Source organism: Colletotrichum godetiae, assembly GCF_030913485.1.
Source record: "Colletotrichum godetiae strain CBS 193.32 chromosome Unknown BDP55scaffold_10, whole genome shotgun sequence".
Classification (NCBI taxonomy): domain Eukaryota; kingdom Fungi; phylum Ascomycota; class Sordariomycetes; order Glomerellales; family Glomerellaceae; genus Colletotrichum; species Colletotrichum godetiae.
This window is the reverse complement of record NW_026851258.1, coordinates 556,435-571,798: the sequence shown is the minus strand read 5'-3', so window position 1 is coordinate 571,798 and position 15,364 is coordinate 556,435. Positions and strand designations below refer to the sequence as shown.

The 15,364-nt window shown below is 52.1% G+C and overlaps 5 protein-coding genes and 1 non-coding gene across 6 annotated transcripts; 5 read left to right on the top strand and 1 right to left on the bottom strand.

Annotated features, from left to right (window-relative positions):
• Positions 1–1,731: 1,731 nt before the first annotated feature.
• Positions 1,732–2,610, top strand: BDP55DRAFT_726211 (ras-2 protein; the record flags this gene model as incomplete). Its single annotated transcript, XM_060579119.1, has 2 exons — positions 1,732–1,836; positions 1,993–2,610. 2 exons carry the CDS (start codon positions 1,732–1,734, stop codon positions 2,608–2,610), a joined length of 723 nt encoding a protein of 240 aa, XP_060432539.1.
• Positions 2,611–4,664: 2,054 nt separating this feature from the next.
• BDP55DRAFT_655404 (uncharacterized protein) lies at positions 4,665–5,676 on the top strand. Its single transcript, XM_060574310.1, has 2 exons — positions 4,665–5,567; positions 5,594–5,676. Exon 1 carries the CDS (start codon positions 5,147–5,149, stop codon positions 5,456–5,458), a length of 312 nt encoding a protein of 103 aa, XP_060432538.1. The 5' UTR covers positions 4,665–5,146; the 3' UTR covers positions 5,459–5,567; positions 5,594–5,676.
• Positions 5,677–6,944: 1,268 nt separating this feature from the next.
• BDP55DRAFT_32029 (uncharacterized protein) lies at positions 6,945–8,023 on the top strand. The gene has a single exon (XM_060566762.1). It carries the CDS (start codon positions 7,178–7,180, stop codon positions 7,928–7,930), a length of 753 nt encoding a protein of 250 aa, XP_060432537.1. The 5' UTR covers positions 6,945–7,177; the 3' UTR covers positions 7,931–8,023.
• BDP55DRAFT_32071 (uncharacterized protein) lies at positions 7,974–8,785 on the bottom strand. Its single transcript, XM_060566769.1, has one exon. The coding sequence runs from the start codon at positions 8,736–8,738 to the stop codon at positions 8,118–8,120; it is 621 nt and encodes a 206-aa protein (XP_060432536.1). The 5' UTR covers positions 8,739–8,785; the 3' UTR covers positions 7,974–8,117.
• A 986-nt stretch (positions 8,786–9,771) lies between these two features.
• Positions 9,772–10,929, top strand: BDP55DRAFT_31995 (uncharacterized protein). Its single transcript, XM_060566759.1, has 2 exons — positions 9,772–10,827; positions 10,879–10,929. The coding sequence occupies exon 1, from the start codon at positions 9,896–9,898 to the stop codon at positions 10,778–10,780; it is 885 nt and encodes a 294-aa protein (XP_060432535.1). The 5' UTR covers positions 9,772–9,895; the 3' UTR covers positions 10,781–10,827; positions 10,879–10,929.
• A 3,612-nt stretch (positions 10,930–14,541) lies between these two features.
• On the top strand, positions 14,542–14,628 carry BDP55DRAFT_t106. Its single transcript has one exon. It is a non-coding gene; the product is annotated as a tRNA-Glu (tRNA).
• The last annotated feature ends 736 nt before the right edge of the window (positions 14,629–15,364 follow it).

Below are 15,364 nucleotides of genomic sequence, written 5' to 3'. Positions count from 1 at the left end.
TGCGGCTTGCCTCGCCCTCAACATCCCCATATCCTTACTTGGACCTACCTTACCTCTGCGCAAGGAACCAGCCGCGACTAAACGATTCATCGAGGTCGGACCACTACTTCGTACACTACCGTCTTGCGATAGCGTACAAACATCCATACCTACACTAGGTACTCTATCATCCTCGCACCATACACCAACAAAGGTACGTTCTCCGACGCGACGCCAGCACCAACAATCCAGGTACCCTGCCCTGTCCTGCCTTACCTTACCTCACCTTACTGCATGCGTACGCGACCAAGTACTACGCTCCTTCGAGAATACGTACCGTGTTGCACCGCACCGCAAACCTCGCCTGCTTCTGTCTGCTTTGCGCCGCTGGTGCTGCTGCCGCTGCCGCTGCCGCCGTCGTCGCTGTTACCAACAAACCCCAACCGGCCGGTGGAATTGGGACTGCTTGCTGTGGCTCGCTCGCTCGCTCGTCTCCAACCCGTCCCTGCACCCCTGTCCCCTTGTCGACCCCCCCTCCCACTCCCACTCCCACTCTCGCTGCCACTCAGTCCCCTTCCCCGTCCCATCCCGGCCAGCCCAAGTCACGGCGGATACAGAGCTGGGTGGCTCGGGTTGGCGCGTGGAGGTAACGAGGGTTGACAGCCTCTCAGGAGAAGGGCGGGCTAGCCAACAGTCGGCTGTGCGCCTCCGCTCCGCTTCGCCTTTATCCCGGTATCATCCTCCTCCCTAACCCAAGCATCTAACACAAGCCCAGGTCCCAAGCTAGACCCGCCAGTCCAGTCAGTGTCTGTCATTTCTCCACACCTTTTGCCCATCCGAGAAGACGAAGAAGACGACAAGACGAGACGAGACGAAGGAGAGAAAAAGAAAAGCAAACCAAACCAGCCCGAGGGTCAGACAGGAGGTCATACGGCCTGTGTGCGCGCAATCATCCTGTACTCGTACATACATACCTGAGGTGGCCTACCTACCTCCTCTTGCACCAAGCCCGCCCGCACCGATTCGCATCCGCAGCGCGACCGTGTGCCAACCTGTCAGTTGCCAGTTGCCGGTTCAGCCCAGCCTACCTTAGCCCCAGCCAGGCCAAGGCAGAGAGAGAGACGAAGAGGAGGGTGAGCGAGAGAAAGAGAGCAGGGACAGCCGGCATCCACCGCGAGCAACCCCTCCCCAGTCACAGTGCTGCGTTGGTGCTTGCTGCTGCCGCCGCTACTGATACTACCGCTGTCGCTGCTGCTACGTACTAACTGGCTTGTCGGGTCCAGTCCGGTCGATCCAATCCACCAGTCTGCTGAGGAGAGAGTCCACTGTCCACGTCCAGGGCTCGGGCTCCAAAATCCAACAAGATTTGGGCTCCTACCTTGCTCCCCAACTTCCTGCGGCCACCACCAGTCCACCACCACAACCACCACCACCTTTCGGCCTCCACTACCTACCACTCGCTGCCACCAACCTTGCCTACCTTACCTACCTGTCTTACCTTTTTTTTTTCTTACCTTGCCTATTCTATCATCGATTCTCGACTGGCGTTTGTCGTCTTTTCCTCCACCACCACCACCTTCACACAACCACCGACGAACCATCACCACCCACTTCGCGTTCCGCCCCCCGCGAACCGCCCCTCTACCTCTGCTTCGCTTTGACTTTCGCTACTCATCATCAATCGAGCGGCCTAATTCAACGACACAGATTCGACTTCTTTTCATCGTTCTTCGCCTCCGATAGCTGCCCATCATGGCAGGAAAAATGGTGCTGTACAAGCTGGTGGTCCTGGGCGACGGCGGCGTGGGGAAGACCGCTTTGACAATCCAGCTTTGCCTGCAACACTTCGTGGAAACGGTAAGTCGCCACTCCCATTCATTCCGTCTCGCTTCGCATCGTCACTTTCTCTTCGGTCGGTCGTTGAGTCCTTCGACCCTTCCCCAAAATCCATCCTTTCCCCGCTGCTATCGCCGCCAAGAGCCGCCTGCTGACCGTGCTTTCTACCGAAAACAGTATGACCCCACGATCGAAGATTCGTATCGCAAGCAAGTCGTCATTGACGGACAAGCATGCATGTTGGAAGTTCTCGATACTGCCGGCCAAGAAGAGTACACAGCCCTTCGAGATCAATGGATACGAGACGGAGAAGGATTTGTTCTCGTCTACAGCATCTCATCACGATCTTCCTTTTCACGGATCAAGCGGTTTCATCATCAGATCCAGCGAGTCAAGGAGTCATGTGCATCCTCACCGTCATACCCAGGCTCGCCAATCTCTGCAGCCAGCCCACAAGCGCCCGTACCCATCATGTTGGTCGGCAACAAGAGCGACAGAGTCACTGAGAGGGAAGTTTCGACACAAGAAGGACACGCCTTGGCCCGCGAGCTTGGCTGCGAATTCGTCGAGGCCTCAGCCAAGAACTGCATAAATGTCGAGAAGGCCTTCTATGACGTTGTCAGAATATTGAGGAGGCAGCGACAGGCCGCCTCGAGGCCGCAGCCCGGCGGACGAAGCAGCACCCGACCCATCAACGGCGATGCTGGAGCGAGGTACGACGACAAGGAGGGTGGCGACCGCTATCGTCGCAAAGTAGGCAGAAGGGAAGGGAAGAGTAAATGTGTCGTTTTGTGAGCTCGCCCGCAACCTCGACTTGTTATTCCCCTCAACCCCCTTTATCGACGGACTTGTTCGGATCCATGGTAATAACCCCGATCCATTCGATTCGCAAATCCGACGGGCCTACTGCCGCGAGGCAAAAGCATTTTCCACGTCACGACTTGATGATTGCCAGCATTAGAGAAGCGCTGGCAAAGGCTTTCACAGCCACGACTACTGGACGTACGAGATCTCGAGTTCTGCTTTGAAGACGATTCGGACATTTTCCCCCTTGTCACGGATGAACAACCAGCTCCTCATTGGGCGAACGGCGCACGAAAAGAGAGAGGCATATTCTGGGGCGTAGGTTTCTTGAGATTCAATCAAACCTTTGGCAGACTGGGAGTTCATATTTTTTTGTTCATTCCAAACAACACATGAGGGCAAGCTGGCGGTGTTATAGGAGTCTTTCTTACAGACCTTTTTTTTGACGTCTAGTCGGTCGCAAAAGAAAATGATGCCATGTATCTGCACACTTCCACTCCCGGATTGTTCATATGTTTGTGGTTTGGATCACTCACATGGAACATTCATATCCGCGCACGCGAGCTGAGAAGGAGGTCTGCCTGGAGAAGGAGAGGCTGAAGGGCTGTGGCAGAAGGGAGGAAGCTCTAATCTGTGTATACCGAAACAATACTTGTTTTCCTAGCTGCAGCTTGCGGCTGGAAGTAGTCACTTTGGGGAGGTAGCCACAAGAAGGTATTGACTCTTTGCCGAACATAGTTAGATATCCGGGATAGGCCTACTTGTTCCTCGTTGAATCTACATTATCCGCCCATCTATCCTTGATTTTCCGATCGTCTTCCGCCCGATGCTTGATTTGCCGTAACGGCGCGCTTTACCGGAGAACTTAACCACAAGTGGTCGTTGCTATTGACGAAAGAGGGTTACTTGGTGAGAGAAAATCATGGACGTATCGGGGAAAGCTACGTCGTATCTCGGAAACTATGTCGCCTTTTTTTTCTTCGTGGAGAGACAGATACTTGGGGGAGAGAAAGTTGGAGAGAGGGTCTTGGAGGGGGAGCGGCGGAGGATCCATGAGGGAGGGTAAGGCAAGGTAGAATCTTAGAGAGGGACATCTCTGGGCGCGAGACGTGCGCGCATTGCCTGCCTTCTCTGCCCGCCGTACCCCGCGATTTCCGCTCCCTCGGGACTTTATTCTTGGATGAGGGGTGGGAAGGGGGTGCGGTTTGTAGTGAAGGCGGACTCTGTTTTTTTCACAACGGTTTTTTTGGACCTTCAGGGGCAGGCAAAAAGGTAAGGTCACGTAAGGTAGGGGTGGCAAAGAAGCCAAGAAGGATAGGAAGGGGGCATCTGCACTACGGCAGCACGTCCCGGCAATGAGGATGGGGGATGGTTAAGTGAAGCATGATGGAGAGAGAAAGAGAGAGAGAGAGACGGGTTTCAGGGAGTATGGAAATGCCGTTGAGGGACGGGCGTGACGGGGCCGTATATGTTCCGCCTTTTCTCAAAGACTATTGAGATTGGTGGTTTTCAAAAGACTACTTCGTACCTTTTTGCTTTTTGAGCCAAAGCCGGGCTCCCGGGGAGTTTGAATGGGGGCGGGGGGGGAGACGCACGAATTAGAGATAGTACCTTATTCAAGGGGAGCTTTGTACGTGTGTGTTGTGAATGTGTGTTTGGACGGCTTGGCGGCCTTTAGCTTCTCTCCGGGTTTCCATGGGCTGTATTGGGTGGTGTACTTTCCCTTTTCCATTGTCTAAAACCTCCTTTGAATCCTCTCACAGTGAGCATGGCGAAGAGGTGGGAAAGGGGGGGAGGGGGGGTACTCCGGCATGGACGGGCAACACGGAAAGGTTCAGGGTTTGGGGAAGGATTCGGGAAGAAGGGGGGACAAAGGATGCTATTCGTACCTTATTGGTGTCTGTCTTGTCGGGATAGGGAGGCATAGAATAGGCGAGAGGGAATTTTTTTTGGATCGGGGGGTTCTAGACCGATCCATGTTGAACTGCTTCGGTCTATTAGATTCTATCTCACGGTTTATCTATATTGGCAGGCGTGCTCCGCACCACGTACTACTCTCGCTGTTTATTCTCAGCTAGATTTTGAAGATTGATGATGAATCAAAAGGCGGGAGGGAATATGACGGAAAAACAAAAACGAGGAAAGAGTGACTTGATGATCCGTTTCGACTAACAGTTAGCTAATTCTTGGAAGAAGGGACGTCGTTTCATTTCTTTGCTTTTCCGCGAAGGGGATTCATAAGCAATGAGAGCAGGATTGAGAGAAAGAATGGGCTTTTGGGATGTAGCTTCGGACTTTGGGCCGTCTCCGCGAAGAGGGAAGGAACAGAAGAGTAAATAAACAAAATACAGCCACACTTGAGCTAGTCTTTGTGTCTCATTTGTTGACAAGACGGGCGGTGGTGATAATGGCATTGTCCCAACACGCCCGTCCCGGATGGGCATCTTTTTCCCCGGATGTTCCTATTTTCTTGGGGAGATGGGGAGGCGAGATATACCAGTAATAGATACCTGCTGGGTACGGGCACATGCTTTTTTCTGTTTCTGTTCTTGTTCACTGTGGCGTTTGCCGCACGTTTGTTTTTTCTGGCTTGAACGACCGAACGGTTCGTGTGGTGGGTGGGAGGTTGTCTTTGAAGGCGTGTTCTTGTATGGATGTCTATCTGCCTGTCGCGGGGGAATTCAAGACAAGTTGTTCAATTCAGGTGGGGTATGAGGTGTGTGTGCGCGCGTACGCATCCCCTCTCTTTTCGTTGCCGGCACACCTACACATAAAGACACACACACGGACAGACGGGCGGAACGGACGGACTGTCTTTTTTTATTTTGGTGGTCGATAGTGGCGCTCGCCGTTTGCTTGGCTTGTCTGTCAACCTACCTGACTACGTGCCGGGGAAGGGGTCCAGGTGCGGGAGGCTAAGGTAGTGTGAGTGTGTGAGTGAGTCTACCTACCTATATGTGTGTGAGAGTGTGGATGTGTGTGGTGGATGCCTCTTTTTTGGGAAACTAGCGACGAACGATGGGTTGGCGCTTTGCAGATGGGGTCCGTGGGAAGGGGTACTGTTTAGTATACGGTATACGGTAGAGCTCTCCCTCATTCTTCCTGTTAAGTATTCCTCCCAAGTCCTTCTCTCAGTAAGGCGTGGTTTATGCGACCCTGTTGCGGTTCACTCGCGGTTTGGATTTCCCGGGGTTCGCAAGAGAAAGGGCGTGTGAGTGGAGAGGGCGGATGGAGGCAGAGGGAAAGTTGGGAACCAACGGCAAGCGCCTTGGCCCCGATTAGCAAATCATCCATGGATGGGGGAAGTTTGGAGAATCGATGCCATCTGGGGTGAAAAGGCAAGAACCTCCAATGTAGCTGTCATTGGGTGATTGGAGTCGTGGTGGGTTGGAGACGGATAATCCGCCCTTTGGACATTCGGGCGAAGCTGCGAGGGCCGAGGTGTGCTTTGTGGGTTCCAACTACACAACATACCGTACCATCGAACGTGTGATGAGAAACAGGCCATGGCGGGTGAGTTTGAGGGTGTAGACTAGGCTTTTTCATGATGAGCGGGTCTATCCGCCGAGCTTCTTTCCTTTGTCTTCTGGGTGGTTTCGAAACCATGGTTTGACGATTCCGTGGAACAAGTCAAACCTCAACCATGTGAGGCTAGATGTCACGGGTCATGGGTTTCGAGAGAGCAATGAGCTTGGCTTTTCTCCTCTTCCTTTGACCGGTCACCGACCGGACTATGGGTAGATTACGGCGAGAGAAAAAAGCGTACCCTGACGTAAGGATGAGGGTGGTGATGAACATTGCATGTATGTATGAGCTAGTCGACGCGATTCCCTCGTCTCTAGCAGCACTACCTAAAACTATGCGTGGTGGCATGGGGAGGGGGCGTTTGCGAGCGGGAACGGGTTTGTCGATAAGCAACTCTCGGCGCAAAGTCTATTGCGAGATGGGATGATCATCTTTTTGCCCTACGAGCGTGTTCCAGTGACCAGTGTCTATATGTGCGTGATCCTGCCGGCCAGCATTTGGGTTTGCTCTTTTTTTGTGCTTTTTACCTTTTGACGATACGGCTTTCTTTCCCCGGCGTGGTGTCATCGTCCAGGGTATCAAATTCTCATGACAACCCACGTTCTCATCGGGCGCACTTGAGAGGTTGTGTACGATTTCCTCTCCTCTCCTCTACGTGTAAATGAAAAGCGCCCTAGATATCGGGGTCTGGCAGGGCTGTACTGTCTACATGCAACATATGATATGATGCCAAGTTTGCGTGATGCTTCGGTATTGATTCGGGCTATATGAAGTAACTTCAGAATTACTCGGGTGCAATTTGCTCGTCCAGTGTCTCTCTTACTGGTGCGCCGATCTTCACTCAGATAGGCGGGGCAAAAGACGTAGCCATGGACAGAGAGGCTCTGTGCGCGTTCTTTGAAAAAAAGAAGGGAAAAAAGCAGCCTCGGATGTTCTTCGACGCATGGTCAACGGCATTTGCTCGTGTCTTTTACGGGTTCTGGCTTTCAGAAGCCTCGGGTTCGAGCAAGAGAGCCAGTAAGCTGGACCTCTCATGTCGTTCGTTCCATCGCTCCACAATGACATTCCCAAGGGAGGGGAGGGGAGAGAGGTTGTTCTTCAACGACTAACGGATTCTTGCAGCGCGTTGCATGCATTGCAACCCTCCCCTCGTCCATATCGCAACCTCTTTTGCTTCAGTGCAGTGGCCAACAACACACTGTTCTGCATCTCTCACGCGCTAAGAAGCCCTCTCAAACTGGTACTGCAATACGTTCGTGCTACCTTACTTACTCATGGCGATGGTCGAAAGAGGGATTTCTTGTTCCCAGTTTTGCTGCATACACACTGCTGCAGGTCAGTGACCGCAGCTCCAAAACCCCTCATCGAACACGGGCCTCTCTACGGACCTTTCACCTCTCTCGCATTCTCTCACATACAACTTTCTCAGTCTCTCTATCCGTTTTGTATAAGCTATCCGTACGCAAAGGCCAGAAAGAAAGAGGGGAAAGGGCACATCACTGACCCATCCGCAAACTTCCCCTCCAGGGTCCCCCCCTCCCTCTTATGCCGGCACTGCTCAGGTAGGAGGAGGGGCATCACGGTGCTCCATGCAGAAAGAGGGCGTTTTGCTGGAGACGGTTTTGACAAGAAAAAAGGAGCCCCCCCCCTCTCTTCAAGTTACGCCGAGTGGAGCTCCAACATGACATATCTTTTTTGGACGGGCGCACGTACAAATACAGCGAGAAAGCCACAAAACACGACTCAAGGACCCTGCTGGAATTCTAGGTGGCCCAGGTTTGGATAGGGTAGAAGGGGATAACTGATCGTTCTGCTCTAGTTTCCACCACAACACACATTCTCTCTCCCTCTGTATGCACTGCCTTTCACCGAGGAAGGTGGTTTGGGCGTTCTCTTTTGACTAGGGACAGGCTTGAACATGCCGCGGATACACATGCTCACATACGAGGGGGGAAAAACTGACCACCCTGTCGTTATCCGTAATTGGAACATTTGAGAAACGGAGAGACACCGAGGCAGAGGACAGACGTCAAGAGAGTCCGAGCCCACGGAAAACGGGAGCTGGACCCGGCATCCAGTCCGTGCACCCGGAGGAGGGGCCGGGTACCATTCTGACAATTTGGGTCGTTGCTGATCTTCCCTCTTAGCACTGGTCGGTTCTTGTGGACCGGGGGGAGGGGAGGCTTCGAGCAGCAATTGGGGAGTAACGGGAGACGGGGACGGGGACGGGGACGGGAGAGGAGAAGAGAGTGAGAGCGACGGAAAGGCAGAGACGCATGTCGTCGTCGACTGTTGTTTTTCGTCCAACGGCGGCTTGTCCGTTTCCCTCCTCTCTTTTTTCCCTTTTCTTTCTGCCGTGCCGAGGAGGGGGTGGTGCTCCGTCGGGTAAATCGAACGGGAAGCAGTTTTTGGGCCGGTTGCGCCATTATCAGGATTGGGTTTGGGGTTTGGTTGACGTCGCCGCGAGGGCGATCCCCTTTTCCCCCCTCGGTGAGTTTCCCACCGAAGCAGAGGATTCGGGGTAATGGGGTGAGGTTCCCAGGTGAGTGATCGGTGAACTGGTCCGGTGATTGGCCCCCATCTTTGACGACCATGCTGGATTTCTCGCCGGTTCGCTTAGACGAAAGGGAAACCTCACAGGGGGGGGGGGGGGGGGGGGGATCAACTCTTGGTCCTTGAACCAACAACAACGCTGCTGTCTTGTCCTCTTCTTTCCTGTTCCCTCGCCTTAAGGCCTGTGACCTATTAGTCTGGTGGCCTAGGTCTTGGATTTCCAACTATTCCATTCCTCCGCAGAGTATCATTGAAGACTCTATGCCACCCACCACCCTCGTCTCGTCCCCTGAGCATTATCAGAAGCAAAAGTCGGCTTCTCTTCTTCCTGCAAGCCCTCTTGGCTGGCCGCCGGCCGCTTGTTGCTGGCCTGATAAGTCTTTTTCTTTCTCTCTACTTGTACTTGCGGCCCGACTCCGGGATCAGATAATGGGGTTGGGGGAAGAGCAGGGAAGACAGGAAGAAAGAAAAAAAAACACGAACCAGACCGGGATCCTGCATTATTGGCAGAAGATCCAAGAGCCAGACGTCCGGGTTACGTTTCACCGCATTTCGCTCCGAACGCATGATCTTCGGGAGACGTCGTTTCTCATGTTTCTCGTCCCCTTCTCTGCAGGACCGGGAATTTGTCGACATTGAAAGAAGTGTGTGTACGGAGTACGAAGTATTCGTACCCACACCGAGGGGACCCTTGAAGTTTGTATTGGAAGATGGGTAGCCACTCGATAGTGGCTGGGTTCCCCGTTCGACAAGGGGAAAATTCTCTTGAAGAGTTCCAGAGTTGTCACGTATCGGTGTGTTTGACTCTCGGGTTTTTGGTTGCGGATCAACAATGAACGGCATTCGTCTTGTTTGGATACAGAGCTGGTGGTAGATGAGTATCTCTCTCCCCTCTGGAGTTTGCGCTTCTAAACTGTCGGTTGTCAGCAGTTCAAGAGTCGCGCTCCCAATTGTCAGGCAAGAAGAACTGATGATCGGCATCTAGACCTTTAGACCGTTGCCTATTTCCTCTTTCCCCCAGTCACCCTACGACCTACCTATCGCCCAATTCGGTCCCTGTCACTGTTCATCTTGGACCCTAACGTGACTTAGTCCCAGCCGTCGGTATCGCACGCAATCTTTGCGTTGTTGTTTTTTTTTGCTCTCATCTTCTTGATCTTCCTTTCTTCCTTCTCGCGCATATTCCTTCGCGCGAGGGATGGAACGTTGTTTTGCGTCCTTTTTGGAAACATTGAAAGATGGTTCCCCCCTTCAAACTCCCCGATATGGCAGGTGCTTCGCAACCGCTTCGTCCTTACAGCTCTTCCCAAGTCCCCATAGGCAGCAGCAGCTACAACAAATCGGGAACCCTGGAACCGCTCTTTGGTCTTGTAGGGATTCCGAGTCAGGACCCTTGCCCGCTCAATGCGGCGCGACTTTCAATTCCTCAGTGGTGTGGTCCGTGTGGTGCGAACTTGCGAAGAAAGAGGGCCCGCGGAACGGGATGTGCATTCTCGCGGGTTCATGGTCAACCACCACCACCGAGTTATCGAAACTACCGGGACTTCTATCGTCTTCCCCCGTCCGCAAGAGGGATTGGGAGGGGGAGGGGATCATGGATGGAGCAAGGGGAGCGGCGGCGGCCCTTGCTAATGCTTGGCCCCATGCGTTCCTCTCTTACGGATCTCGGACGGTGCCTGCCAATCACCGCCCTCGGGGCTCAGCTCCGGCGACCAGCTATTACGCGGCTGGGCGATGGGATCAAACGGGAGGCCTGCCTGGCGTGAGAGAAAGGGAAAGCACGAACGTACGGCTGAGAACCTGGGACGGCTTTTCCCCGGGTCCGCCAAGTTTGTGTCCCTTGCGGCAGAGAAGGGGTGAACTGCTCCAAGATCTCCCTCTCCCCCGGCTCGTTGGAGTCGTTGGGTCTACTTGGCATGAACACCAAAGGACCGTCACTCATTACCCCATGTTTGTTGCTCTGCTGCCACTGCCGTTGCCCCAGGACTTGTCTTGCCCTTTCGGGTTCCCTTCTCCATCCCAAAGTTCCAGACATCTCTTGCTCTCTCTCCAATGGCTCCAACAGCCGGACCGGGAAACGTAACCGTCCGGCAGATATTGATCACATATCTGTTCCGGCGGGAGGGTGGAGTAGGTAGCCCAGGACAAACAATACCGACCCAGTGTCTGATGTTCTCCAAGGAACCAACGCGAGGTTGGGAATCGTCTCACTGCCCTGGGGAAAACGGCCAATCGCTCAAGGGTCTCGGTCTGCTAGGCTGAACTCAAAAGTTACGGCATAATCTTGCCTGTTTGGACTAGTTCGGGCTGTCGACGACGTCCATAGACGATGGCCAAGGTAGCGCAAGTCGAAGCAGGTCTCTTTTCAACTTGCTTTCTCGCCCTTCATCTAGATCTTTACGTGTTCTATCTCCCGCGACCTGCCTCACCGAGAGGACGGTCGCACCATGGGCGATCATCCCGCGTGGGGGCAACCGGGGGTGGAGGTTAACCGTCTCACGGGAATCCGGCTGGGTCCTGCTCGTGCGTGTATGTGTGTGTGTGTGCGTGGTAGCATGTAGAGGGGGAGGGTAGTGGCCAAGAGCCGTCGGGCAAGCCCGCCCGGTGGTGTGGCGCCTCGCCTCGAAACTGATGGAGCGGGTGATGCCGACGCGCGACGCGATGATGGAGGGAGTAGCGATTGCTGATATGCCCCCACGGCTCCGGATGTACCTTGAAAAAAGGTGAGACCGCTGGACGAGCGTTGTACGGGGCTTACACCGGTATTGAAAATGGGGAGATTCTAGATCTGGTCTACGCCGGAACGGGGAACGTTTGCCGACGCCGTGTCGTTCGGTCAGCGTTTATCTCCACTTCATCGCTTGAACGGCTGAGTCGTTGACGGTGGAATGAGGAATCTATGCTAGGCGGTAAGGAGCCTCTAAACGCGGATCCAGAGGCCGACAGGCGGGTATTGGCGGGAGTCTGTTTGATCGATCATGGATCACGGTCTAACAAGGTGAAAGTCTTGATGCCGAGGCGTATTAGTTGCCAATAAGTGAGCTCGAGCTCCTGCTCACCAGTCGGAACACTGCGTTACAGGGAGGTCATTAACAATGTTCTAATGTGATACAACCGTGATGCTTTGATCAGGCCCGCAGCGTCCTCAGCCTGTTGGGCTGGAGATATGCTTTGGCGCCAGTAGCTGCGGGCATTTTTCTAGATTCCGAGAAATACGAAGTTTCCATTGTCCTGTTATGATTGTAGGATGAAGGTTCGTGAAAATTTGGACACATAGACAGCCGTTCCGTGGCTCAGCTGAGGGATGAAGTCGGAGGACTGGGGAACCCGAATACATGATTTGTCGAGTCTTCCGAACTGGATATAGAACACGAAAAAGTTACCTTGGGCGCCTCATAATTTCATTGGACTTGGAAGCTTAACAGTAAAAGAGTCTGACTCAATGGCAAATTAATCTTGATTGAAGACCGCGTTATGGTTAGTCCAGTATTTTGAAATCCCATTGAACTTGTTTCCATTGCCCAAGATGTCCGGTGGTACGGATGAAGCTTCCCTCTGCTCGAATGAGAACCTAGTCAACCACCTCCATGATGGTGTAAGAGAGATCCAAACTTTGACGAAGGTATGCTCCAATATTTCTTTCGATCTCACCAGAGAGTACTCTTCAAGCACTCATGATATCTCTGGACCAAGCTTGATCAACTTTCGGTCATCTGGGCACTTGTATTATTGCTTCTCTGCATAGGCACCAATGGCAAGAAATGCTCCACGTGGCTTAGATAGATATGGCTCGGTTCACCAGTGACAGCACGGTCAATCACGTCTCCGCTCGTGCCGCTTCTGACAGCTTCCTATATCGTCTATTAGAAATTGTCCAACTTCGCCTAGTGGAAGGAACTACACGGCATCTTGAGAAACCCAGAAAAGATGTATCGAATGTGTAAATCCGTTCGCAAGACCAAAGTCATCGTCTGAGGGAAGCACACCTCGTAACACGGATGGAATCTGAGGCGATAATCTGATGTATGCGAATGCGATGACATCTACGGGGTCGTCGTTTCTTATGTCAAAGGACCATATAATCTATTTGTGCTAGCCTCATCTAGATAATCCTTCAACTCGCTCATGATGAAAGGATATGGGGAAAACTGTGCGTGGCAGGAAGCAAGTATAAGTCTCGGCATGTGCGCTTGCAAATGAATATACTCTGGTCTTGTGACTGCTTGTGACAACTGTCTGGTCTTAAAAGTACATACGGAAGCCATTGAATGCTGGATCTATGACCAAGCTTCTTTTACCATGTCTAAGCAACCACGTCATCCACGTCTTTCCATTCCGATGTCAGCTCTTGCATGTGCTATCAAACTGTCTATTTCTGGCCGCGATGCACACGCCGAGGTACAGTATCAAGGCCTAGGGTTATTAATTGTTAAAGAAATGCCCTGTTCGTAAAGAGCCAATGACGTGCTCCAGGATTCTTCTCGAGTCGTTTTTGTGCATGAAGTCTTCATTGGTTCTGGCAGTACCACTAATACAAGAGAGGGTAAATATGGAGTCACAACTTCAAAGATCAAGGAGTTCCAAGCACTGATATTCGCTTTTCTCCTCTGGATTTGTACACAACTTGAATACATCTACAAGCAGGACGGAAAGGTTGGAGTGAGTTGGGTAATTGATATACTCTGGTATAGAGGAAGACACATCTATGCTACGGTGACTCTTACGATTAGGCAATTGTCACCAAAGAGCAAGAGACGCCATCCGGAAACTTATCCACGTCGTGCTTTGAGAAACTGCTAGAACAAGATTCAGACGTTGAATATATAGTACCAAGAACATGGTTAATTCTCTGCTCAAGTCATCCAACCTCGAATCTTCTTCCGTTCTCGCGAAGTATCGGGTAGCGGTGGATATGAGAGAACTCAAGGTTAGGCTTGAAGGACATCGCCCAGAGCGGGCCAGTATGAAGTTCCATAAGGTGGTTTCAGATCCACGCGGTGACTACTTAAATGTACAAGGATCTTATTGCAATGCCTCTATTTCGATCCTTCTGCTCCTCCGTGACTTCACGTTATGCGATGTCAAGCAACCGATGCAGGAAAGACAAATCTTCTGGCGTCTCATGAAGTATTGATACCTCAGCCAACCCAGCCCCTCAGAGTCGGCTTGTAGATCAAAGTTACTGGTCTTGGGAGCGTGGACAGCTCGTTGCGTTTAACATGCCATGCGATCTGACCTCATCGCCGCATCACCTCCGGCTTTGAGAATGCCGGGGGACAGAGGGAAAGATCGCTACGCATGCTTCTTCACAGGAAGAATATGTGCCAACTTAAGTCAGAATGTAACACTGCGTCTTTATATGATGAGGAAGTCGGAGGGTGGGCATCATCACGCTGTCCAAGGTTCTTGGTGGGTGGTTTCGACTAAAATGGGGTTGACTGATGAATAAAGTAAGATTTACCAGGCCTTTTACTAACTGTCAATGCTTTCTGTGCCAACATTCTGGAGAACCTTTAACTCTCTTGAAGCTTGTCCAAGCATCCCGAGTGACTGAGCATGAGGCTTAGTCTAGTGTGTTTCCTTAACTCAATTAGGCCCTCATCTCATTTCGCCTTCAACTCCTTTGCCTCGAATTTAATTCGTACTTTACGCGACTTTAAGCATACCAGGCCCCGTTAATAAATGCATCTGATTTAGGAGACGCGAGTTTGAGATGTTTCCTAAGCGTCGTAGAACAGAAAATGCAGGTTTGTGGAGGAAGATTGCGACTGGTCTACGTAGCTGGTGTGGTGGTGGGGCGGCTAGGGTACTTATTTGCATTTTTAGTCCGTATCGACATGAATATCCGATATGGTGTAGTGGCCAACATGATGCCCTCTCATCTACGTGAGAGGTTAGGCATAGCCCCGAGTTCGATTCTCGGTTTCGGAATCTTTTGCTTTTTGCCCTTATCTTCCTTCCTTGTCAACATGACTTCCTTTTACTCAATTAGCACTTGGCGGGGCGCGCGAAGCGCATGCACGCCTCTGCAACCAGTTTGGAGTGTTTCTTTGAATATGTATGGCCAACCGAGGCCAGCCATCCTCACACCAGAAACAACTTAGTACCTCGTGGGTGGGTGGATGAACATCTCAACGCAATTATTGAAAGATGTACGTACAATAAATAATAGCGCTTCTTTGCACATAACGGAGCCTGAATGAGCCATATTCTCGGGGCAAAATTGTACTACTCAGTCGTTATGACTGGATCTAGATGGAGTCAGATGTGAACATCAAGGCTCTAGGAAAGCATTTCCCGGCCTGCATTTGTAGACCTAGTCCTGATCAATATCAAGAACCTCACTTGGTCATCAGATGGGCTTATACTTACTAGGTAGATAGAGCGGCAGACGGGATCATAAAACCTCGTTCTGTTCACTGCCTAGACTTCAAAACTCCCAACACCATCTCGGGCAATCGCATCCTTCCACACCGAAAGCTCGCGGCTGGCTTCCTCATAGCCTCGACCAAGTTCAAGTTAACTCAAGAGAGGGACCGCCCATTTCAAGATATCCCAAGATATCCCCATCTGAAATGTATCTCACACCCTAACGTAGGCCCTATAGCGATTTGACCCCAACCCCATTAACATTCCCCTTCTCTCGCCCCGTCAACTTGACCAGCTA

Bases quoted from the DNA above. Each gene is read 5' to 3' on its own strand.
- BDP55DRAFT_31995 (XM_060566759.1), top strand. From the start codon at position 9,896: ATGGAACGTTGTTTTGCGTCCTTTTTGGAAACATTGAAAGATGGTTCC.
- BDP55DRAFT_655404 (XM_060574310.1), top strand. From the start codon at position 5,147: ATGCTTTTTTCTGTTTCTGTTCTTGTTCACTGTGGCGTTTGCCGCACG.
- BDP55DRAFT_32071 (XM_060566769.1), bottom strand. From the start codon at position 8,738: ATGGTCGTCAAAGATGGGGGCCAATCACCGGACCAGTTCACCGATCAC.
- BDP55DRAFT_32029 (XM_060566762.1), top strand. From the start codon at position 7,178: ATGTCGTTCGTTCCATCGCTCCACAATGACATTCCCAAGGGAGGGGAG.